The sequence below is a fragment of the Peromyscus eremicus genome, chromosome 10 (assembly GCF_949786415.1).
Source record: "Peromyscus eremicus chromosome 10, PerEre_H2_v1, whole genome shotgun sequence".
In the NCBI taxonomy this organism is placed as follows: Eukaryota; Metazoa; Chordata; class Mammalia; order Rodentia; family Cricetidae; genus Peromyscus; species Peromyscus eremicus.
Window position 1 is genome coordinate 64832347 of NC_081426.1, and position 24032 is coordinate 64856378.

The following is a 24032-nucleotide window of genomic DNA, read 5'->3' on the forward strand; positions in this document are numbered from 1 at the left end:
ATCCCTGTCACCACCAAAAGTCAGTTTATTACTCTTTAGACTTCCACAAAGTCGTTCCTGTTGAAATGTGCATGCGTGTGCACACACACACACACACACACACACACACACACGCACGCACGCACACACGCGCGCGCGCGCGCACACACACACACACACACACACACACACACACACACACACACGGCAAATGTCTTTTCAATCTTCCTTGATGTAGACAGTAAATACTATCATCTCCTTTCTTCCTAGCCTCTTGCTGAAACTCTGGCCCTAGTGAAGTCACAATGAACACCTGATTGACCTATTTCCATCCTCACTCTATTAGAAATTTCCAGGACTTGTGATCAGGAAGGTAAAATGCCTCCATTTCAAAATATATCTGCTCACTGTTAAAGAGGGTCCAGACATGTCCAGTTCTCAGCCTACTAATAAGAGCACCAGATGCTGCCTTACAAAAAGTCACACAACCTAATAACCACATCAGTTGAGGTCTAGTAACTACATTAATTTCATTAACAGACAAAAAAAAAAAAAATGCACCAGTTTCTAATGCTTACCGAGCAGAAAGCACGTTTCCCAGAGCTACAGCAATCATTACATTTTTAAAAAGTATCTACAATCATCTTTTTAAAAAAAAAGAAAAAAAAGGCAACAACAACAACAACACTAGGACAACGAATACTTACTGATTTGGGTCAGTCATTAGCTTGGAATCTGGCTTAACTCCTTACAGGCCTTTCCAAAGACCATACTACTTAGTGGTATGGTCCAGAGTCTGTTGATATGGTTCACCGCACAGCCGCTAACACAGCCAGCCTGAGGTCCTAACCCGGTCACAGCACCAATCACAGAACACCCATACAAAGCACAGGGGAGGGGGAGAGACAGAAGCAGTCCTTCACAGAAACGCAGCGGCCCCGGCAACGCCTGCTGTCCCCAGAGAAGCGAGCGCTCGCACGGTGACCAAGTCACACTCGGCGACGCAAAATGCTCATTGACACACTTGGCGTTATTTTTAACCTGTAGGCTGTTCCCAACATGTTAACTTTTTTTTTTTTTTTTTTTTTAAAGGAAGAAACAAACAAAACAAAACTAAATATCAACCAACCAACCGGGTCTGACGGTTGGTTTTGTCTTAAAACAACCCGACAGGTTAGAAATACTAAAAACCAATCAAATAATTAGCAGCACGTCAGCTGAAAACTCTTTGGGGGAGAGAAGCGAGGGACGCAGTGGATTGCTGAAGGGAACCTAGATTGGCCATGCACCAGCCCCGTGTCTCCCCACCTCAGGCAGCTGGCTGCGAGCATTATCGAGACAGGCCTCCAAACTGGGCTCATCTCTGATCTGTAGAACGTCTTCTGTGGTGTTGCTGCTGGCGGAATCCTGAGACTGCAGCAGGTCCTGGTGCTCGGGCGTCATGTCATCCGCCACACAGTCACTGTTGAGCTGGGAGGAGAGATGCACTCGTTAGCAGCCACAGCCACGAGAATCAACGCGCGCGCCACCAACGTGTTTTATGGGCTTAGGTATAGAGAACTTCCGGGATTTCCGAGAGTTGGCCTTCTCTCGCTTCTAGTAGGTGGCAGAAAGGTTTGTGGATGGAGCAGGCGGCTACAAAGGTTAAATGTTGCTAATTAAACAAAGGGAGAGAGAGCCATAAGTGATCTAGAACTATACTAGCCTTGAGCCAAAATTTGTATTTTTCGTGTATTATGCTTTTTTCCTGGGGTGAGGGCAGGCCTCAAACTCCCTGTGTACATGTGACCCCTCTGCCTCCACTTCCCAGGTGGGTACCCCCTATGCCCAGCTTATGGGGTGACGGAGATCAAACTCAGTGTTTTGTGTGAGCTAAGCAAGGACTCAACCAATTGAGCCACACCCCCAGCACCATAAGCCATATTTTGTTTGGTCTAAGGATTTATTTATTTTTGTGCTACTGGTATTGAACCAAGGACCCAAGAGCCAGGCAAATGCTCTACCACTGAGCTTTGTCTCAGCCACGTCTGAGATCTGTGACTCTGGGAACTCTGGAAGGTCAGGCATGCATGATGGAGTGCACCACTCAGTAACTTCAGCAAAAACCAGCAGCAGTTTCAGTAAGACCAAAAAGTAAGGAAAAAACCCTGTCAAGTTGTTTATAATAACAGAGCATCATTAGTGATGCTTAGGCACGGTTACTATTTTCTCTGGGTCAGTATTCAACATAGGAAATACCAAGCCTTTGGGTATGGAATACACGAGGCAAAAACTAACTTTTTTCCATGCTGACAAAGTGATTTTAAATGATTTTCTTTACCTCAGTACCCCTGAGACTGGAGCTAGCCTTGTCAGTAAGTAGTCAATTCTGTCCCATAGCTTCCACGAGAGCTAACATAACTAACTTTATTTAAAAGTTAGTGCTGGGGGCTGGAGAGATGGCTCAGAGGTTAAGAGCACTGGCTGCTCTTCCAGAGGTCCTGAGTTCAATTCCCAGCAACCACATGGTGGCTCACAACCATCTGTAATGAGATCTGGCGCCCTCTTCTGGCCTGCAGGCATACATGCAGACAGAACATTGTATACATAATAAAAGTGTATGAGGTCCTCTGGAGCTGGAGTTACAGGTGGCTATGAGCTGCTGCAGGATGTGGGTGCCAGGAACTGAACCAGGTCCCCCTAGACTCTCAGCTGCTGAGCCATCCTTCTGGTCTCCTAACTTCCTCTTGAAAAGGACCAACGTTTGCTCAGTCTTTGCACATCACGTTCAAAGTATGACTTTTACATACCAGGAAAGAAAAACAGCTGTGTACTGAGAGTTGGTAGTGCCCCAACCCATACCAAAATATGTGTGTGTGTGTGTGTGTGTGTGTGTGTGTGTGTGTGTGTGTGTGTGTGTGATTCACGAGGAGCCCCTGAAAGGCTTCAGAACACCTCACTTTAACTAGCAGAGAACCAGCTGTGTTATCTGCTGCAGGGCACACATGATTTTGTCATGAGTAACAGAATACTTATTTTGGTGCGTGCATTTTGTACATAATGAAATGACAATTAGAAGGGACATAAACATCATATTTTTCTTTCTTTCTTTTTTTTTTTTTTTTTTTTTTTGAATTCAAAGCTTAGAGTTAGTTGAGCCCCTCTACTTCATGGAAAGGTGAGAGGAGCAATACCATCTGTGTGCGTGACAGGATCTGGCTTGCCGTGAGGGCGGCTTCTTCCTCTGAGGACTCGTCCGTGTCCTCCTGGTTCGTCAGCGTCAAGCTGGGAGTGCTGCTAGAGCACGGGTACTCCTGGAGGGACGGTGTATCTCCTTTGTCAATACTGTCCAGCGAGCGCCGGCGGACTCCCCAGTTGAAATTGTCCATGCTCTCCCCCTGGAAAAAAAAGCAAGACATGATTTCTGAGGACTCAGCTACATGCTTCTGAATGCTGCAGAAGTTATGACACCCGGAAACACACACCAAGGTGAAAAACTACTGAATGCATCATCAAGAGCAGAGTTTCAATCAACCTGTCTGTTTCTTTCAATGTTTAACCCATCATCAAATATTTATATTTTCAGAGATTAAAAATTATTTGGTCATTTTTACGAAATCGCTTTCTTGATCATTCATCTTGTACTGCTGAGGGAGCGGCTAGATCTACATTCTAGGTGATTTCTACTCTAATCCACAGACACGCATGAGACCACACGGAGGACACGTACACCACAGGGGCCGATCAAGACACAGTCCACACAACACCAGGCTGCAACTTACCTGCAGCTCCTGGTTAGCAGAAAGGGAAACACACAGAGTTAGAGAGAACGAAGACACACATTCAAATATATGCTACGCTTTTGGAGGCAAACTCTGACTTCTCAAACCCAAAGACGGACGCAAGCTCTGGGTTTAGCTTTTTTTGCGGGAGGCCGACATAGGATCGGAACTGGGGAAGAGCTGGAGACAGACATGTAGAACGATGCTTCCAGTGATACACTCTGGCAACACGAAATTTACAAAAGTTTGCAAAATTTACACGGCTAATACTTGGTACCCACATTCAACCGACGACAATACAAGGTAACAGCTGTTGGCATCTGCAGGGCAGCTGCAGTTAAATGCAGTGGTCACTTTTCACGATAATTTAAAATCAGGATCGTAGCTATCAAAACACACAACTGTTGCCAACTTCCACGAAGGTCACAAGAGAGACACAGGCAGCGTCACTCCAGTTGGGATTTATGCTAGGTCCGCGCTGAGCCTCTACTTCTGGAGAACATAATTCTTAACTGTCTAAAGCCCTGCTGTGATAAATTATACTAAACTGGCAAAAAAAAAAAATTAATTTATAGCTCTTCACATGGAAGGGAGTGTCTGAAATAGAGGTTTTCAAAAAACAATTCCCATCTCCAACCCCTCCCCCCCAACAGAGGAACTCTTTCAAATGGAATTTTCGATGGAAATCAACTGTGGGAAAACTGACAGGTTAAACCCAAACTGTTGATGCTGGGCAGGAGCTCTGCCCACTGCGCCCTCAGACCCAACCTGGCTGTTTCCCAAGGAATTTTAGATGCTTTGGGTTCTGGGAGGTTAGGGTTTGAAAAGTACCTTTCTTGAACTTACACTGTAAATCGGACCATGCTGCAGAGCACATTAATGGCACCCGGCCTCACAATGTACTTGGTGAATGAATGAATGAATGAATGAATGAATTTATACTGCCAGCTTTCAAAGCCGGGGAATCTTTTAGGAGTTTTATTTGTTTTGTTTTAGCCATCCAATCCAAGTATTTCCTACTGTTATGGTTCAACCGTGACTGTACATAAAAGCATGTTCCCTTGGCTTGCTTCATTACGGGGTTCGGGTCAGCCCTCTCCACTCCCCCTAGACTGCTGTGACCTGAAGTAAGTGTCTTCAGAGAGCTCTGACGGAAGCCCTGCTAAGAGTGAGAGTCACTCCCTGCTGACATTTCAGAGGGCTAAATGAACACTAAACCATTTCCACAGCTCTTTACAGGGAAAAAAAAGGGCAAACAACAACAAAACAATAATAACCGTAACCGTTAGAAAAAAGTCTAGAGCCTTTAGAAATCTGAATTCTGAACAAGAAAAAGAAGTAACCGCAGAGGGTTTAGAAGCAGCGCACGAATGTAAGACAGGGCATCAGGGCTCAAGCCATCTCATTTTGCTCCCGGCTGTGACAGGCTGTCTTACCCTTCCTTCGATATGTTTTTCAAAGGATGAATGTGAAAACACTTTTAATAGGTTTTTAAAAATCTGCCCCTTTTGAAAAAAATAAAAGATATATATGTATGTGTATATATGTATATATGTATAGGATAAGAAAGCACAGGTTTAAAATGTTCATTTTAAAGGTGATTTAAGTCTATTGGCATTTGTGTGACTCCCAGGTACCCAGCTCATCTCTGTAGCTTCAGGAGCTGCTGCAGCACAGTAAGGGAAACATCGCCCCACACTGTCTCCTGTTGACAGTGCAGTCAAAGAGAACCGCCCCTCGTGAGAGCTGATGGACGCCCACAAGCTGAGTTGATGCTTCAGAAAAAGGAACATGCCAACCTGGCACAGAATATTTGAAGCATGTTTATCTGACTGTGTATTAATATATATTTGTAGCCATTTTGGGATGCCCAGATCTTGGATCTACTAAAATCTTCTCAGGTCTAAGGGCCTGCCATTTGAGGAACCGACCGGAGTTACCGGAATGGAATTCCATAGCCTAGGACAATAGGGCGGCTCCCTGGTATTTACCACAGGGCTAGCTGTGTTAGAAGCCGATGGGCGAGCTAAGAAGGATGCTAAGAGCATGTGGAAAAGCCACCTCTCCCATCTCCTGCGAGCATCCCTGGGACTGATCTTTACTTGCCCCAAACATTGCTATGTGGGCACATGGGGTCACAGAACAGTGACAGCCAGGTTGCTGCTGCCTGAGACCAAGTTGGCCTGGGAAGAAGGGGAGGGCCCCCAGAGAAGCATAGATTGATAGACAGAGGCCTCACAGAGTCATGCTGAATGGAAAACTCTGGGACTAGCTCAGCTGCATGAGCTGACAGATGGATTTCCACTTAGAAAACCCCTAGATGGACATAACATGTAGACAGGATCAGCTTATAAGAGAAAGCCTCTTGGGTGTCAGAAGAAACAGGTCCTTGGGGAGTGGGGAAGTCGAAGAAAACATGGTTGGGGATGCCAGTGAGAGACCTCAGGCGCCTGCCAGAGGCAGAGTTCTCGAAAGCCAAAGCTGCCATGTGGTCACTTTAGTGACCAACACCACACTGTGTTTGAGCTGGGCATGCTGGCTCACGCCTGTCCTCTCACACTCGGCAAGCTAAGGCCGGAGAACTAGCATGAGTTTCAAGCCAGCTGGTACTACAGGGTGAGTAGACCTTGACTCAAAACAAAAACAAGAAAATGATGTTTGATCCTTTTTAACGTATGTATTAGTATGTATTATGTATTATAACGTATGTAACGTATGTATTAGTTTGTTTAGCTCATGCAAAACATTTAAACCTAGGAATACACTAAACTAATCATCATGAATTCCTTTCTTACTTTGTAAAGACAGAATGGACTCTTCTACTTCAGGTTCCTTCTGCTACTGACTAATTATGGCACTCAGAGTTCCACATTTAGTTGACCTTTCTTGATTTTATAGTCATCTCCATAACGGAAGATGGCACGGTCAGCGTCTGGCTCAAGCATGACTCTCTGTAAATGTCAAGAAAGCCCAAGGTCTCACCTCTGCATCTTCCAACTCAACATCCAGGAAGTCGAAGTCCTTAAAGACGCCGAACTGTTGCTCACTGCTGTTGTCTTCAACGGCAACTTCTTCTTCCTGGATTATGTCCTCTGTGGTGGAAATCAAGCTGGTCTGCTGGTCCCCGCCTTCCAAATCCTCGTTAGAAGAAAACACAACCTGATGCCCCGGAAAAGGAAAAAAAAAAAAAAAAAAAGGTTTGTGCATAATTTTTGACCCTCTGCACCTGAGGTACCAGCCCCTGAAGATCCCTGTTAGCTTCACTCTTCAATCAATGCAGAATTTCAGTTTAGTCTTTGTACCTAACTAGTTCAGCACCTGATCGGCACAGCTGCCAGATTTTGCAACAGACAAGACCATCTCCTTTTCATTCTTGGTGAATACCAGGACTTACTTAGCAAAGGCAAGCCCCAAGACACACTGGCTTTGGGGCCCTTTATCTGCGTGCTCCTGAGTACTCACAGAGGGATTCTTCGGGAGGCCGGATTCGGGGCCACAGAGAGATAGCACGCTCATCAGCTTCTCTCTTGTTCTCCGCTAACAGGAAGGAAATTCCAGCGTTAGTATGGGTAAACTGAGTCACCAAATTGATTCTCCCATCCCATGCGGATGCTCTCTATGCACCTGTGATAACTGTGGCCTTTTCCAACTGACGGGAACCAGGGCATTGGAAGTGGAGCCAGAGGAGGTGGAGGAGGTGCTCCTGGTGACGGCAATCACCTTCGCTTTCCCGTTCCTTCCCGCAGCGCTGTGCTGGCCTCCGTATTTGTTTCCAATGATGGGCGTCTACACAGAAACAAACGCCAAAGCTGACTCAACGCTTCCACACCAAAGACACCAGCAAGGGTTAACAGTAGGTCCAGTAGGACATGTTCTACAAATAACCAAGAAAGCAGGCTGAGCAAGCCATGAGGAGCAAGCCAGTAAGCAGCATTCCTCCACGGCCTCTGCATCAGCAGCTCCTGCCTCCAGGTCGTGGCCCTGCCTTCCCTGGATGATGGACCACAAGTTTTAAGATGAAATAAACCGTCTCCTCCCCAAGTTGATGGTGGTCATGGTATTTTATGACAGCAATAGAAACCCTAACCAAGGCACCCCCAAACTGTCCTATCTGCTTCCCTGGGGCTACTTATTTTTCAACACTCAGCTTAGATGTTACCTCCTTTCTTAAGCACACCTTTAGGAGCACACTGTATACTCCCAGAGAACTTCTACCTTACTTCCTGTCAGGCAGCATCATGATACTCATCTGCCTGCTTCCTCAAGGCGATGTAAGCTTCCTCAGAGTCCGCCTTCTCCCCATTTTTCAAAGAGTTTCACAACACCTATTACAGCGCCTAATACCAACCAAGTACAAGTTCCACTAACTGAGGCTTGAGTGAGTCAAAGAACAGATGAGCACTCCTAAGGGTACCATGTCGATTGTGGGCTATCTCACCTCAGAGATGTCAAAGTGAAAGTCCAAGGTCTTGCCGGGCAACTCCTTTGAGACGTTATTGAAGATTTTAGCGAAGGATATTTCAGGAGAACCTACATCCACTCCATAGGCCTTGGGGATGTCATTGGGTACAACAAGGCTTGCAGAGCGGGACACCACCAGCTTTAGGATGTTGAGGGCCTCCTTCCAGTAAGGACTCTGGATCCAGAAAGAACCAATACCAGAGTTACGAGTGTGCATGCACAAGAACAAAGGCCCAGTCTATACCGTAGACGGTGGAAACAGTACTGCTGTAAGACGTCTATAAAATGGTCCATCGTCCTTTGAGATCTTTTAACACAAGGCCTGAGTTACAAAACATGGGAAAAATCTGAGTTATTATTGGTAGGGTTAGATGATCACACACACAGATACTCCCTAACGGAGGACCTTGTTTTTTTTTTTTTTTTTCCAGGGAGTACCTTGGAAATCATTAATCCGGAAAGTCTTATGCAGGGACCTGGCTGCTGTTGAAGGAGGAGTCACACACATTTGAACATTCCGGGTGAAGCCTGGGGCTTCAAAGATAAACTTAAACTGACAGTAATAATTTTAAATTCATAGATTTTAGACATATTAACATACGAAATAAAATGTTTTGACCTCTTTAAAATTTGTTTTATTATTTTATTTCACGTGGATGGGTACTTTGCCTGTATGTGCCTGTATACCACATTTGTGCAGTGTTCAGAGAGGCCAGAAGAGGATGCTGGATCCCCTGGAACTGGAGTTACAGATTGTAGGGGTGCCATGTGGGTGCCGGGAACCAAACTCGGGTCCTAAGCAAAAGCAACAAGTGCCCTTAACTACTGAGCTGTCTGTCAGGCCCTGGACTTGTTTCTTGACGACCTGAGCCCCAAATATGGGGTGACACTCTCAGGAATGGCCAAGTTTCAGAGGGTGTTTTTCCTCACCACGGTGCCTATGCTTTTCAGTTACATTTCACTTTTGTCTCAGTTTTATATATTCCTACAACATAATTTAGGAGGGATTGATACGATAGACGTACACGTGCAGAAGAACTGATGTCTAGGAAAGAACTTGGAATCATTTTTTCTTTTTCTTTTAATGTGTATGGGTGATTTTTGCCTACACAAATGGCTCTGTAATTCATGTGTGCAGTGCCCAAGGAGGCCAGAGGGAGGCATCAGATCCCCTAACTGGAGCCATAGCTGGTTGTGAGCTACCAAGTAGGTGCTGGGAATCAAACCTGGGTCCTCTGGAGGAGCAATCAGGGCTCAAAAACATTGATCTCTCCATCCTCTCATAATCATTAAAAAAAAAAAAAATTACTAAAAAGAATACACAGAAAAAGCTTCTTAAAAAGGACTTCTGCCACTGAGCCACACCCCTAATGACTCAACAAGGTTTTCATACAATTTGATTAATTCCAGATGGGAGCAGACTACAAACTCAGTATTTTCCCTTTCAAAATTCTGCTGCAGTAAAGGCATGTGCCTATGGAGTATAAACTAAAAATACTCGTCAGTTCTCACATAATTTGTTCTCTGGATACTTTATTTTTAATTACTATTATTCTTTAATTATGCAGTATATGTGTGTCTGTGCTTGGGACTAAACTTAGGCCCTATGCAAGAGCAGCACATACTTTGGGCCACCTCTCCAGCCCCGCTCTTGATATCTTATATAAGAGCGCCTTTCTTTCACAAACAGTTTAAAGGTGAAATGCAAAACATACCAGTTTCCTGGTTATCATTCACATTTACACAACGTTTGGATTTCTACTTTCTAAATATCAGTTACTTCCTGACCTACAAAAACCAACTCTTGAGTACTGACTTTTAAAGTAACCTCCTGTTTCTAAAAGGTTTTATCTAATACATAATACCTGGCTAACACAGAGAGTCATACATAGGACAAAATAAGTCCCAGCCCTACATTTCTAGAGATGGTAACTGCCACCCTTCACATCCACACACGCTCTCTAGCTGCTACGGGAATGCGACTGTTGAATCTGACGAAGGCACCACACCAATGCAACCGACCCGATGGTGCTTCTGTGTCACTGAGAATGTTTTCCAGGTAGTAAATATTCCTGGAAACATCCCTACCCTTGAGTATCTAGGTTTTACACTCATGGATTATTTCAAGTTGACCGACGCTGTATGTGAATTTGGTGGTCACTCACCTGTACATATTTACCAATAATCTTTATGATCTCCAGGTTAAACTGCTTGGCCGGGGCAGCAGACAGGTCGACGTGACTCAACAGACTATAGATAATCTGTAGCAATGACTGCTGCATACTGGACAGTCCTTTTTCTAACAGCTGGACATAAGATAGAAATGCAGACTTTTATCAGGCTGAACAAAAACTTGGCGTCACCCTTACAAAGTTGAGAAACATAACAGGTCAGAAACCAGGAAACCGGCACAGTAAAAGGCAATATATATTATTTTTCCTTCTGTCGGAAAGGATAACTAGTTCTCATTTCAATAACAGTCTTCAATAGTAAAAACAAATCTATTTATTTTAGGTTAAGGAAAAAAATGACTACACTACTATCACCGAAGAATGATGAACTACTATTCATAAACCACATACAGCTACATAGGAGCTACCTGATCTTGCACAAGATTTTATCCTATAAGCTGAAATGAGTAACTGCCATCTGGACCCTCAATGGCTGGTTCACACATCTCTGACCATGAGTGTGAACATGGTCAGAAAAGAAACATGTATTTTAATTAAAAAAGAAAGAAAGAAAGAAAGATTTTATTCTTTTTTGAGTTTTGTTCCTTCCTTCCTCTTCCCTTCTTCCTCTTCCTCTTCCTTTCCTCTTTCCCTTCCCTTTCTCTTCCCCTTCCCTTCCTCTTCCCTTTCCCTTCTTCTTCCCCTTCCCCCCTTCCTTCCTTCCTGGATTTCACTGTGTAGCCCAGGCTGGCCCCAAAACCTCTGGTCCCAGCTTCTTGATTGCTGTGATTACAGGTATGAGCAGAGCTTCCAAGAATTAATTTTGTACCTGTTCCCCAGGATCAACACCACCCAAATATACTTTCCATTTTCCATAAAGGGGAGGTTTACATTAATTACTGTGCTGCTGGTTTTTCAGTCAACTCGACACACACAGGCTAGAGTAATCTGGGAAAAAAGAACATCAGTAGAGAAAATGCCTTCACCGGATTGGTCTGTAGGCAAGCCTGTGGGACTTTTTTTTTTAAAGAGATTGATCTGAGAGGCCCCAGTCCATTGTGGGTGGCAACACCCTTATAGGTAGATGGTTCTGGGGTATGCAAGAAAGCAGGCTGAGCAAGCCAGTAAGCAGTACCCCTCTATGGTCTCTATACTAGCTCCTGTCCCACATTCCTGCCCTGTTTGAGCTCCTGCCCTGACTCCCTCAGTGATGGACTGTGATGTGGAACTGTAAGCAAAATAAACCCTTTCCTAAGTCGCTTTTGGTCTTGGTGTCTTATCACAGCAATAGAAATCCTAACCAAGACATTTGCTTTCACGTCAACTAGGGCAATGATTAAGAAACTACATAGTAGAAACGGGAGAAAAACATCCAACAAAAAAACCCTTTTGTACTTGAAAGGAATCATCTGTATTCTCTCTATTCACTCTCTCTATTCTTCTCTGACATTCTCTCTTCTCCGATGCTCCCTCTTCTCTATACTCTCTCTCTTCTCTCCACTCACTTTCAACTCAAAGACTACTTAGGACCACAGGGCTGTTTCTGTAAATAGCCACTTGACAATGTCACCACCGAGCAGTTCAAAGCCACCGAAACTCACCTCTGCCAGGTAAGTCACAAGACCGAAGGTCGCGTCTGAGAAGGAGTCGTGCAGGTACCGACACACCACATTGATCCAGTTGGAGCAGTCTCTAGAATAGGTGTGTGTGCTGTACAAACTCATCATGTGAGCCAGGTTCACCAGCGTCGGGGACTTCTCTTCTGCACAGACCTACAGAACACACACGCTTATTTCATTTGCCTAAAACCGAAACCTGTTTGAGGCTACATACATTTATTTCAGGAAATAAATTTGAGATGCATATTCAGGTTTCAATGCATTTCAATTCAAAGAGCTAGGAAAGTTCAATGGAAAAGACAAAAAACAAGGCACCGTTAAGAGACCTGCAGTAGAGCAGTGGTTCTCAGCCTCTTTGGCCAGACTCCATCTCCAAAAATATTTACATTACGATTCATAACAGTGGCAAACGTAGAGTTATGAAGTAGCAATGAAAATAATTTTATAGCTGGGGGGGGGGTCACAAAAACAGGAGCTGTATTAAAGGGTCACAGCATTAGGAAGGTTGAGAACCACTGCAGGAGAGGAATGGAAGGAGGAGTGACGTGTCCAACCCTCGTCTGGGTTTTACACAGGATGGTGTTTTCAGTCTCTAATACTGTAAGTGGCCATCTGTGGTTTTATAAGCCCTACCTATGACTTTGTAACCATTTTGACAAACCCCAAAGCACTCTAGTGCCTGACAGCCTAAGCGGGCAGGCTCTACTTAATATTCTCAGGCCAGTTCAGGGCCGCTGTGTCTCATAGATGTATTCAGGGTATCTCACAGAAGAGCTACTGCAGACAGCCAGCCCCAACCTGTGTGATAGTCACAGGACCTCACTGGAGCTATGTTATCTCCACTGGTAGCAATTACTGCAGCCAGCCCCAACCTGTATGACAGTCACAGGACTTCATTGGGGCTGTTACCTCCACTGGTAACAATCCGTACACCAGACATCACACTGCTATTCAGGAAATGATGTAAGTGCTGAGTTCCTTGGCCACTCCTTGTGAAGCCAACCTATACCATGTCTGTCTTCCAGAAGCTGCTTGGCATAGCGCTACGGCACGGGACTCAGCAAATCTTTGGGGACCTTATTGGCTGAATTCATGTTCTTAGTTCCTTTATTCCCTGGGTTATTGGTGAAGATATCTCTTAGCCTCCTCTGGGAAACACTAGAACAATCTAGAACTGGAAAATGGACCCTTGCTGTTCTGCAAATCTAGTATATGTGTATCAAAACAGTCTGTCCTAGTCATTAATGTCTACTTTCAGTTTCTTTTCACTTTTCTTGCTTGTTTTTCCACTTTACTAACACTTTGTACACATTTCCACAACTACCGAGAGTATTTAGGAAAGAGAAAATTGCCCCTGAAATATACATATATGTTTAACCATTTCTTTCAATAATTTTGGTAATTTGGAGGATGTCTGACAGCGTCGGAGGGCCTCAAGTCCATTTCTCAGCCATTGTCCCTGCATGGGCTAGAGATCCAAAGGCATGTATGACTGCAGAAAACACTGACGTAATAGCATGGAAATTACTTTATAAATTCATTGAAAGCAGTTGATCTCATCCATCATCCATAAAACTGACAGGAAGATAAAGAGTGGGGCTTGGTTGATATTTATTTCTATTTTAACATGAACGATTTAAGAGGTCATGTAATCCTATAATTTTACAGTAACTATTTAAATCTTTGCTAGAAAAATTTTTTTAATAACAATAAACTTTTTTTGAGCCTTGCTCTGTAGCTCAGGCCAGACTTGAGTTTAAAAAATCTTCTTCCACAGCGTTCTGACTGCTGGGAGCACAGGTGTGTGCCATCACCTCTGGCTGTTACAAAAGAGTATTTCTTTTTCTTACAATAATTTTTTAGACACTTATCTTTGAAAAGGGAGAAAATTCCTGTGCAATATTATAAAAAAGAAAATGACCTAAGATTTCATTTCAGGCTGGGATACAATCTGAGGGGCCAAAAAGAAATGTTCTGTAACAAACTTTTCAGGTATGATTTCTGCCAGAATGAAGGCTTGTTGCCTGGCCCTGAAATGCCAAGCTCCCCATGGGCACAAACAGAGATCTGGTGATATTTGCATGATGAGGAAGCCCATAATGGCAGAGAATTACTCTCAACAGTTACAAGCGCGAGGATAAATTAAGAAAAATCAATTTAATGCACATCCTGCAGGTTGCTAAAAGCATACACAGAGGGAGCCGTCCTGTGCTGCTCCACAGGAGAAAGCACACTTGACAACAATTTAGCAATCACAGAAGGCCTGATTTGGATTCTTAGGAGCAAAAAAATTATGTGGGGACTTCCTGTGACCTGATGAGGTCAGGGCATCCGCAGCTTTATCCTCAGGGCCTATGACATCCTTAGGCCAGACTAGGCTTCTCAGAGAATCCAGCATGGCATATACTCTGGCTACAGCTCTTAAATGCTTCTACTTCCCTATTCATGCTTTTATTTCCTTCAAAATTCCAATTAAGCATATATATTATATATATAAATATATATATTATATATATATTTCCCTTCATGTTTTCTTTCTAACCCCTCAATTGGGGGATGAGGTGAGGGAGAGGAAACCTTGTTTATATTTTTCTGATGATGCATCATTGGAATATTAAAATAAAATCTATTTTTGTTTTTTTGTTTTTCCGAGACAGAGTTTCTCTGTGTAGCTTTGCACCTTTCCTGGAACTCGATCTGTAGCCCGGGCGGGCTGGCCTCGAACTCACAGAGATTCACCTGGCTCTGCCTCCCGAGTGCTGGGATTAAAGGCGTGCGCCACCAACCACCGGCAATAAAATATATTTTTAACAAATTTTATATTACCCTAAACCCTTATTTGTGAAAACATTATGTATAAAGTTGGTTTATTTTAGTAAAGTATTTTCTAGAAGTATTTCATTTCAAACAATCAGTTTTCCAATAAGCTTACTACAATTTTTGAGTCTTTTTTTTTTTAATAATCAGGTATGTTTTCCTTTCAATTGCATTCCACTTATTTATGTATTTAATGTATGTGTGGACATATGTGTGGGAGTAGACAGAGGACAGCTTGCAGGACCTGGTTCTACCTACCATGCAGGACCTGGAAATCAAACTCAGGTCATAAGGATTGGAGGCCTTAACCTACTGAGTCATCTCACCAGCTCGGCTTTTTGTTTTGTTTTGTTTTGTTTTTTTAATTTTTTATTTTGAGACAGGGGCTCACTCTGCAGCCCAGGCTGGCTTGGAACTTACCATGTAACCCAGCTGGTCTCAAACTCACGACAAAATTCCTCAGTCACCAGTGTACTGAGACCGTAGACAGGAGCCACCATGCCTAACCTACCAGTTTTAAGAAACCAAGATATGTTTCCATTAACTGTGACAAGCTATGTTATCTACAATTGGCTATTTAAGAATCTCTTCACACTTAATAAGTTATAACAAATTTAGAAATTCAATGCCATATTTTATTAATATAACTTTTATCCTTTTTTTTTTTTAAGGCAGGGTCTTACTGTGCCCCTTGGCTATCCTACCATTTCCTAGGAAGACCACTTGTGGTGATCCTTCTTCCACAGCCCCGTGCCACCATGTTCGGCTCTAATTATTTTCTTGCCCTTTATATTACCTGGCAAAGTAATGCAAGAGCTCTGATGTTCGTGACTGCGAACGTGATGTGTCGCGGGCTAGCACTGACCACGGGAAGGTCCCCTTCACTGGGCCTCGTGCGCTCGCCTTTTCCCCGTGCTGTGCTCTTGTTAACTGAACGGAGGAGGGGCCAGGAGAAAGCTGCTTCTATAGAAAGCTCTTCACCAAAAGGTAACTGACTCCTTCCTCTTGGTTAGAAATTCCTGGCTCTTCTTCCCAGGGCTCTATGCAGGTTCTTGGGGCTGCCTGTCATTCATTCACTCCTCCCAGGCCACTTCATTACTTCAGAGTGCATATTACTTCTAAATCTATCTAACTTTTATATGTTTTAAGTTTGAAAATTTCTCCCTCCAGGAGACAATGCCTGGCATACACATAGTTGTACGTACATAAATAGGAATGTTATCTTTTTTTTTTTTTTTTTCAAGACAGGGCTTCTCTGTGTAGCTTTGCGCCTTTCCTGGAACTTGCTTTGGAGACCAGGCTGGCCTTGAACTCACAGAGATCCGCCTGCTTCTGCCTCCCGAGTGCTGGGATTAAAGGCGTGCGCCACCACCGCCCGGCTGGAATGTTATCTTTAAAAAGCTGTTCAGACAGGAAATTACTAAAACCATAAAATGGCGACATCGTATTTGATGAAACTGAGAGACAAGCATTTCCAACACATTATCAGATGATTTAAGAAGAGCTATACTACGGCTTTCAGAACCATGTGGTAGGAAGGTAAATAGCGTGAGCAGAGAGGAAAGACAGGAAAGAAAGGGTTAAAAGAAAAAAGTACAAAGAATTTTAAGAAACTGAAAATATACCGTACTTCTCCTTTGGGGACCTCTGCACAGGTAACTTTTCCTTTAACAGTTAGATTTGATTTGTGTGAGCGTGTGCATGCCGTACGTGTGTGGGTGCTGGGAATGGAGCTCAGGTCCTCTCTCTCTGCACATGCAATTTCTTCAGCCCAGGAGACGTCAGTTCCTGGCCCACTCACAGCCTCACCTGGGGATCTCACTTTAGTGCTTCCTGTTGCAGTCTCAGCCTAGGCAGCACCTCCTCTGCCATCGGTGCCCCCTGAGGCTCTCCCCCCATGGCCTGGAGCCTCACCAGCCTCTGGAGTGGCTTCAGCCTCCAGGGCCTCCGTCCCCACTCCCAGGCCTAGGAGGAGGACGGCAGTTCTCTCCACCCCACTCATCACGTCTCTAGCGCTCACCCCAGGGCCTGGTTCCGATCTGCCAGTTAACGAATGAACGAGAGAGAAACCCCACAGAGTGGTGGAGAAGAGAAGCAGGGAGAGGAGCAGAAAAAGAGTCGGACTCGGAGGAGGGGCGCTCGGATTCAACAGTTTTATTCACTGGCTTTTGTGCAACTCCTCGGCATGATAAACAGAATAAACGTTAGAGGCAAGATTCAGAAAACCACAGTGAGCGGATCTGCAAGACCCAACAGCGCCCCAGGCCCGATCGTTGAGCGGCGCGCTTGCTTACCTTTGCTATTCGACTAGCGGTTTCCTTGCAAAACTGAGTTGGGCTGTCAAAGTGCTGGATTAGGTGAGGCAGTAAGCAAAGGATGTTAAGAGGGAAGCCTATCGGGTGGGAGAAAAAGCAAACAAGAACCAACTTTATTGCACAATATCTGGAAAAGCAAGGCACGTTTAAACGGTCTACAGAAACCATTTTCATTTTGATCAGCTGTCTGATCTTATAAATTATTTGACCAAATAATTGAAGTTATCTAACACGAAACATTATCGTTTGGTCTGCATTCCCACTACCTTAAAACGCAACTATGGGCCGGCCGGGGATGGACTTCCATGGCTGTGTGCTTGCTTAGCGTTGGGAAGAAACGAGGTTCAACGCCCCCCTCCCCACCACCACCACACACCCTTTAAAGGTAACTATGCTGACATTGGTACAGACTATGTTAACATCACCTGACAGCTGGGACGGATCCACCAACGTGTGCTTGGAGACCGAAATGAGTTGACTGAGGAGATGCACAGTCATCTCTTGGGTAGACACTGAGGTAAAGCCCTTAAGGAAGAGCTGCTGAAGGCCTGGAAAGTTACTCCACTTCAACTTGCTCTGTACGTTCTCAATCTTCTCTCGACTCTCCGACTTATCCAGGGGCAAGTGGATGAGCAGCTTGTTGAGAAGCCTGAGAGCCAGGAGGTATTCGTATTCATAGTCAGATTCTAACAGAGACGCCGCTATCCAGAAGATGGTGGCCATCAGGTTGGTGGGCTCGGTGGCGGGCTGTGCGTCATACAGTCCTTTCTCTCTCAGCGAGGAAAGGCTTCGAGTCCTCGCCAAGCTACCACTGTGGTTGATCCGTCCGTCCATTATATCCAGTGTGTTGCTCCGCCTCCGGTCCCCTCTGCGGTCGCCAACTAAACTTAACCTCAAAGAGTTACTTCTCGTGTTACTGTTGTAGCCCAGGTAACTGCTGCTGTTAATGGGACCTGTGCTTAGGTTGAGCTGCCCAGTGCTTTTTCTGTTAGCTGCATACTTGTTTCCCATTACAGGATCATGGTATGAGGTTCTAAGAGAGAGAGAAGGAATGTCACTTTTGCTACAATAAATGTATCTTAAAAAGTGAAAAGTAGGCAGAGCCAGGCGGATCTCTGTGAGTTCGAGGCCAGCCTGGACTACCAAGTGAGTTCCACGAAAGGCGCAAAGCTACACAGAGAAACCCTGTCTCAAAAAACCGAAAAACAAACAAACAAACAAACAAACAAACAAACAAAAAAAAAACAAAAAAAAACCCCTGAAAAGTAACTTGTTTATCTGACTTTGTTTCAGGAAATTTCAGTTGGCCCCTACATAAAGACAATAGCATCTCTTCTGCTGTGGCTCTATCTTTTGAAGTCAGTTTTACGGCGAGGGTCATCACTAACTTTCAGCTCTGGATTTAGACCGGTATTACGTCCAAGGCAGACCCTGTCTGTACCACGACTGTCCAACCTGACGGTCCCTCCTGCTTTCAATGGCATGTTCTTCCCACGAGACCCAAGCATAAACATTTTTTTTTTTACTTCCACGTATCCAACTGATTAAAGTGAGTTGCTATTCTACATGTATCCAAAATATACAAAAAGATGGGGACAATAAATAAAATCGACAGAGGGAGATAAGTATGTGAAGACAGATTTATACCTTTTTACTTGCTATTATTAAACTATAAAGGAGGCACAGGAATCCAAAGGATAAAACAGTTAGCAGGTGAGTTAGACATGCTTAGAGAGAAGGTGACTGACTACATGTGACCTCAAGAATGAGCTGTTTGAGGTTTGCAAGGCAGGGAAGTGGGAGGGGAGCCTGTTCTGAGGAAAGTAGCAATCAGGTAAAGGTAAGTGTCCTGAGGGGTCACCCCGGGAGTGACTGCTGCTGTGACACCATGGGGCTTGTTGGAGCCTAAAGGACAGTAAAAAGGTCCCCAGCTAGGACACTGGAAGACAGCACTGACAAGATCAGCTCCAGAACTTTCTGGATGTCCTCACTTTCCATGGTTAAAAAAAAATATTGTTTAAAAAAAAAAAAAAGTATGTGCATGTATATGTGTGGATGCCTTCAAATGCCAGAAGAGGGCGCCAGATCCTTTGGAGCTGGAGTTTAGAGGTGGGTATCCACATCTGATTTCCCCCTCCCTTTTATTTCCTTTTTTTTTTAGACAGGGCCTTGCGTATCCCAGGCTGGCCTTGAGCACGCTATGTAGCCAAGGATGGCCTTCAATTTCTGACCCACTTCTCTCCAACTTCCAAGTGCTGTATGTAATTATAGGCAGGAGGCACCATACCAAGTCCGAGCCACTACACCATGTTTATTTGGCTGTAGGGATCACACCCAGGGCTTCACCAGTGCTATCAGCTGACCTACACCTGCAGCCCACTATCTGAATTCTTTGGAGGTCATCCACACTGCTGACGTTCAACTCAACCACTGCCATTATAGTCACGGGAGTTTAGACCCTGGAGCCCTGCGCTCAGGGCAGTCTGGTTATAAGCTCTTACTGAGAAAGGGCAGAAAGCAGATCGTAATGCTTCATGGTTTCGGCCAAGGTATCAATTGCAGATTCCAAGGTGAGAAGCAGTTCAATCACAAATCCCTGGGGACAAAGGGCAAATTTTTAATTAATTATGTTCGGTTTAAAAATATAAAAAAATAACAATAAAAACCAAAGCAACAACAACAAAAACAAAATGGCAATGGACTTCCCGGGGAGATTTAAAAATAGAACCAACCTCCCATTCATGTTACAAAATAATTAACCTCCTGAGCAACACAGCTTTGCTAATTGGTGAGAACTCATCAAGCCAACGGCACAGATTGATTCTAACAGCACTGTAATTGCTACCAATTGCTCAGGCCAGAAGTCTAGGCACACTCTTTCTTCAATATGTACACACAGTCTGTCAACAAGTCTTGAAAATATCACTTTAGAACATACCCTAAATCTGACTGCTTTTCTCCGCATCTCTGCGGCCTCCTTGAACGGGATTTACCACGTTAGCTGGGATCCTTTCAACAGCCCCCTCTAGGACCTCTCTGGCCCTACTTGTCCCCTCAACCCCAGCAAGGATGCCACCTAGATGATAGCACCGAGAGCCCCCTCCCCACCAAAAAGAGCGACTCACATCACATCCGCTTCTTTCCCTTTTCTCAAAACCTTCGAGGGCTTTCCAGCAGTCTGGAGTGAAGTTAACCCCCTCAGTAGAGTCTACAAGGCCTTCTGCCTTCTGGACTGGTTACGCTGTGCCCCGGCATCCTCTAGTATCTGCAGCTCCCTTTGTTCCCATGACCTCCATTAAAGAAGACACAGTGCCCCCGCCACAGGCCCTTTGCACTTCTGACTCCTGTTTTCTACCTGAAATGTTCTCAACCCAGATCATCACAGGTCCTATTTCATTTCAATCTCTCCTTAAAGTTCACAACTCTGGGTGTGTGTGTGTGTGTGTGTGTGTGTGTGTGCGCGCGCGCGCGCGCGCGTGCACGCGCACGTGCCCTTCTCCTTCATGGCTCTTGAAATCAATACCTTATCATTTCATGGTATTTATCATTGAGTAAAGACTGTGTGGGCTGTGGTTGGCAGATTAAACCCTTGTTTCTACAATTTCCAGGATGCCAAGATCTTGTTTTCATTTGTCACTGAAGATCCAATGTCTAAAACCAGTAAGTCCACGGGACTGCACAAATTGGAGTTCTCCAGTGTGGTATTTTACTTGTCTTTAAAAATGAAACTCTGCTTCCCTCTCCATTGAACTTGAATATTCTAACTCTGTTACATTTTGGTGACTCCGGAGTAGGATCTAGACAGTGTGTAAATGCATGTTTAAAAAAAGCTTTCTCTAACGGGCATAAATTATATGATCTAAATCAGTTCTTAAGCATTCAGCGGGACACGTCGCTCTGCTTCCGGCTACCATCCCTGTTGCTTAACCCATGTAGTAATTACACAGCCACCATGTGGATCCTGCTGCTCCCACGAGGCCTTCACCTCTAGGAGCAGCCAAGAGCTGCCAAAGGAAGGTAGTGAGTACCTTACCTGCGCATCCTCCCCTGGGTCCCCCACGGTTTCCACAAGCCTGGAGAGGACGTCGGAAAGTGTGTGTGCAGACAGGGGCTGCTTCAGTGCCCTGAAAATCTGGAAGGATCTCCCAGCATAGTGTCGAGAAGAACAGGAGAGTGCCGTCTGCAGAGCAACCTCACTGAGGTGACGCTCCAGGTGTATTCCTTCTGAGAAGACACGGGAGACCACGGGTGCGTGGGTGTAATGCAGGGAGTTACAGCCAGGCGCTAATCACTTTATGACCAGGGCCCTGCATACCACCTAGGGCACACTACCTGGCCAGGCAGACCACACTTTAATTATGTACAGTGATTGTACTGCATGTGTACTTGAGAGAGACCTTTGTTCTGATCTCCAGGGAAGGGATCCCGGGAACCAGGATTTCTCACCCTCAGCAATGCTAACAGTTGGAGCCAGGTAGTTAACTCCACAGAGGGATGTCCTAGGCAGTGAATGGTGTTTAGTAATAATATCCTAGTTACTTTGCCAACCATTCTACGAGGACAAATGTGAGTCTAGACACTGCCAAAGGTCCAGAGAAGCAGAATCACCCCTCGCAGGAAAGCATCATGTGAGCACAGAATTCTTTTACAAAGACTGTCAGATGTGTTAAATTTTAAATTGCAGAAACCTTTACTTACGGAAGAAGGATTTTAAAATTTATAATCTCTGTATATTTCTCTTTAATGTTATTTTTTTAACTCAATTGTATTATACAATTTTATGACTATCATCCACAAAACTGACCTCCAGATTTCATGATTAGAAATCTTATTTTTAACTAGTATTATTTTTTTCTTTACCAACACACCTGTCATCACTCACATATTAAACAAGAAAGTCTTACTAAAACTATGTACACTGGGGAATATTAATTATCAACCTTTGGGCTGGGCCTCATTGAAAATTCCACCACACCGACATTGTATCAAGATCAAACACTAGCATTGTATCAAGATCAAACGTTACCAGTCTACTCATTAAAGACAATACCTGCATTTGACTGCTTGAACACAGAAACCACGTGCTTCAGGAAGGCGGTGAGCTGCTCGGCACTTTTGATGTTGGGGTTCTTGGCGGAAACATCCTCATGGTTCCAAAGGGGCCCTCGTTTTCTGAAAACAGAGGACGGTGACATTCTTTTGTCTGGAATTGACATCAAACGCTTGCTCTGATCTATCTAGACTCTGCCTTTACACTCAGGAGGGATAGGGGCTCAATTAGTCGGCTCACAGGTCCCAGCCTACTCCCATTACTCAAGCACATGGACAGGGAAGGGGCTACAGCAAGTGAAGGAAGGACAGGATGTTAGCTCAGGGACCGTCGAAAAAGATGACAGAGTAGCCTAACAGCGAGTACTGCTCACATGAAAGGGATTATTAAAATTTAGACTCTCTGTATAATTTCCCTTTAATGTAATTTTCCCCAACACCTAATTTTATGACTCTGTCATCCACAAAACCAACCTCCAAATTTTATGGTTCAAAATCAGAGGGACAGACATGCAGGCAAAAGCCACAGGTTAAAAAAATGGTTATTTACTATTTTATGTGCATGCATGTTTCACATGTATGTATGTAAGTGTATGACACTCATGCCTGTTGCCCTCTGAGGTCAGAAGAGGGTGTCAGGTCCTCAGGGACTGGAGTTACAGAAGGCTGTGAACCACCATGTGGGTGCTGGGAATGAAATCTGGGTCCTCTGTAAGAACAAGTGTTCCTAAGTGCTGAGTCAACTCTCCAGCTTGTAATACATATACAAAATGTAATCTATATAAGCACAGGCCTGGTTTTTATGGCTCTCTGGTGTGAACTGCCCCAGACACTCTGGCACTGTGTAGAAAACACTGTCATCAGAAGGACTTCCTTACCACGGCCAAACTCAAGCTTTCCGGAAGCCCCGTGGTTTGGCTCTCACTATGGGACATCATGTCCTTTCTCCATCTACTTATCTAGTAGAGTCTACACACAGCAGACCCTAAAAAAGCATTTGACGGTTGGCTGACTGGAGTGTTATGCCTCCAGATAATAGTGTATTAGAGCATTTAGTGACCCACGGACGATTCACATCTCAAGTATACCAACAGGCATTCAAAAGAATGTTCTGGTTGGACTGTAGTTTTCAAAAGACAGTACAATAAATCTGGCTCACGCCACCTGGCTGTCGTGAGACTAGTTCAAACACAAGCGACGCTGAGGGAGCAGGTGCCGCACGGTTACCTTGAGGTAATAAACTCCATGAGGGTTTTGACTTTTCCATCCTGCTCCACTGAGAGGTCCACCTCGCCGAGGAGGGTGGTGTGGAGCTGTGAAATGGCAGCGCTGTTGTTTCCTAAGCTGATACTAGAGGAGGTAGAACTTGAGCTAAGCCCTGAGTCAGTCATGGGGGAGGTCTGGTAATCAGGTATAAAATCGTTAATGCCTGCTGAGAGAGAAAACCCACCATGAATACACGCGCACAGCACGACCTCCAGAATAAGACACTGCTACTCGGGGATGGCATGGGACACGTGAGGGCATAGGGCAGGCTTGTGGAGGTGGCTCATTTCCTCCTGATCCCCACATGCACACAGTGTAAACACTGGGTTCCCAGCTTGTCACTGATTCTTAGCTGCATTTCCTAAGTGGTCCTCTGCTGCCACCTGCCGAGGGACACCGACAGTGGCCGATTCCCAGCAATTCGGGGCTTTTTCTTCATCTTTATCAAGACAAGTTACATTGCTATAACGCGAGCTAGTTTTTAATTTCATGTGGAAAGAACTCCATAATTGCAGCTCCACTTTACTGTAAGAATCTATTTTAATTTCTATCTAATATTTACAGTAAGTCAATCATTTAAAAAACACTGTTAAA

At 44.6% G+C, this 24032-nt stretch overlaps 1 protein-coding gene across 6 annotated transcripts in view; it reads right to left on the reverse strand.

Moving 5' to 3' along the window:
- Positions 1-24032, reverse strand: part of Fryl (FRY like transcription coactivator) — a 246331-nt gene that overhangs the window by 25426 nt on the left and 196873 nt on the right. For 4 of the 6 annotated variants that reach the window (XM_059275977.1, XM_059275976.1, XM_059275975.1 and 1 more), the window contains 14 exons: positions 23400-23604; positions 22174-22295; positions 21157-21347; positions 19625-19719; positions 17549-18156; positions 17103-17200; positions 11974-12144; positions 10367-10507; positions 8179-8376; positions 7365-7526; positions 7203-7277; positions 6723-6899; positions 3153-3356; positions 1288-1449 (listed from right to left, as the gene is read on the reverse strand). In XM_059275977.1, the coding sequence (XP_059131960.1) occupies positions 1288-1449; positions 3153-3356; positions 6723-6899; positions 7203-7277; positions 7365-7526; positions 8179-8376; positions 10367-10507; positions 11974-12144; positions 17103-17200; positions 17549-18156; positions 19625-19719; positions 21157-21347; positions 22174-22295; positions 23400-23604 (2609 nt within the window). The remainder of the gene's footprint in view (positions 1-1287; positions 1450-3152; positions 3357-6722; positions 6900-7202; positions 7278-7364; positions 7527-8178; positions 8377-10366; positions 10508-11973; positions 12145-17102; positions 17201-17548; positions 18157-19624; positions 19720-21156; positions 21348-22173; positions 22296-23399; positions 23605-24032) is intronic. The other 2 variants (XM_059275978.1, XM_059275974.1) reach the window with 1 other exon arrangement.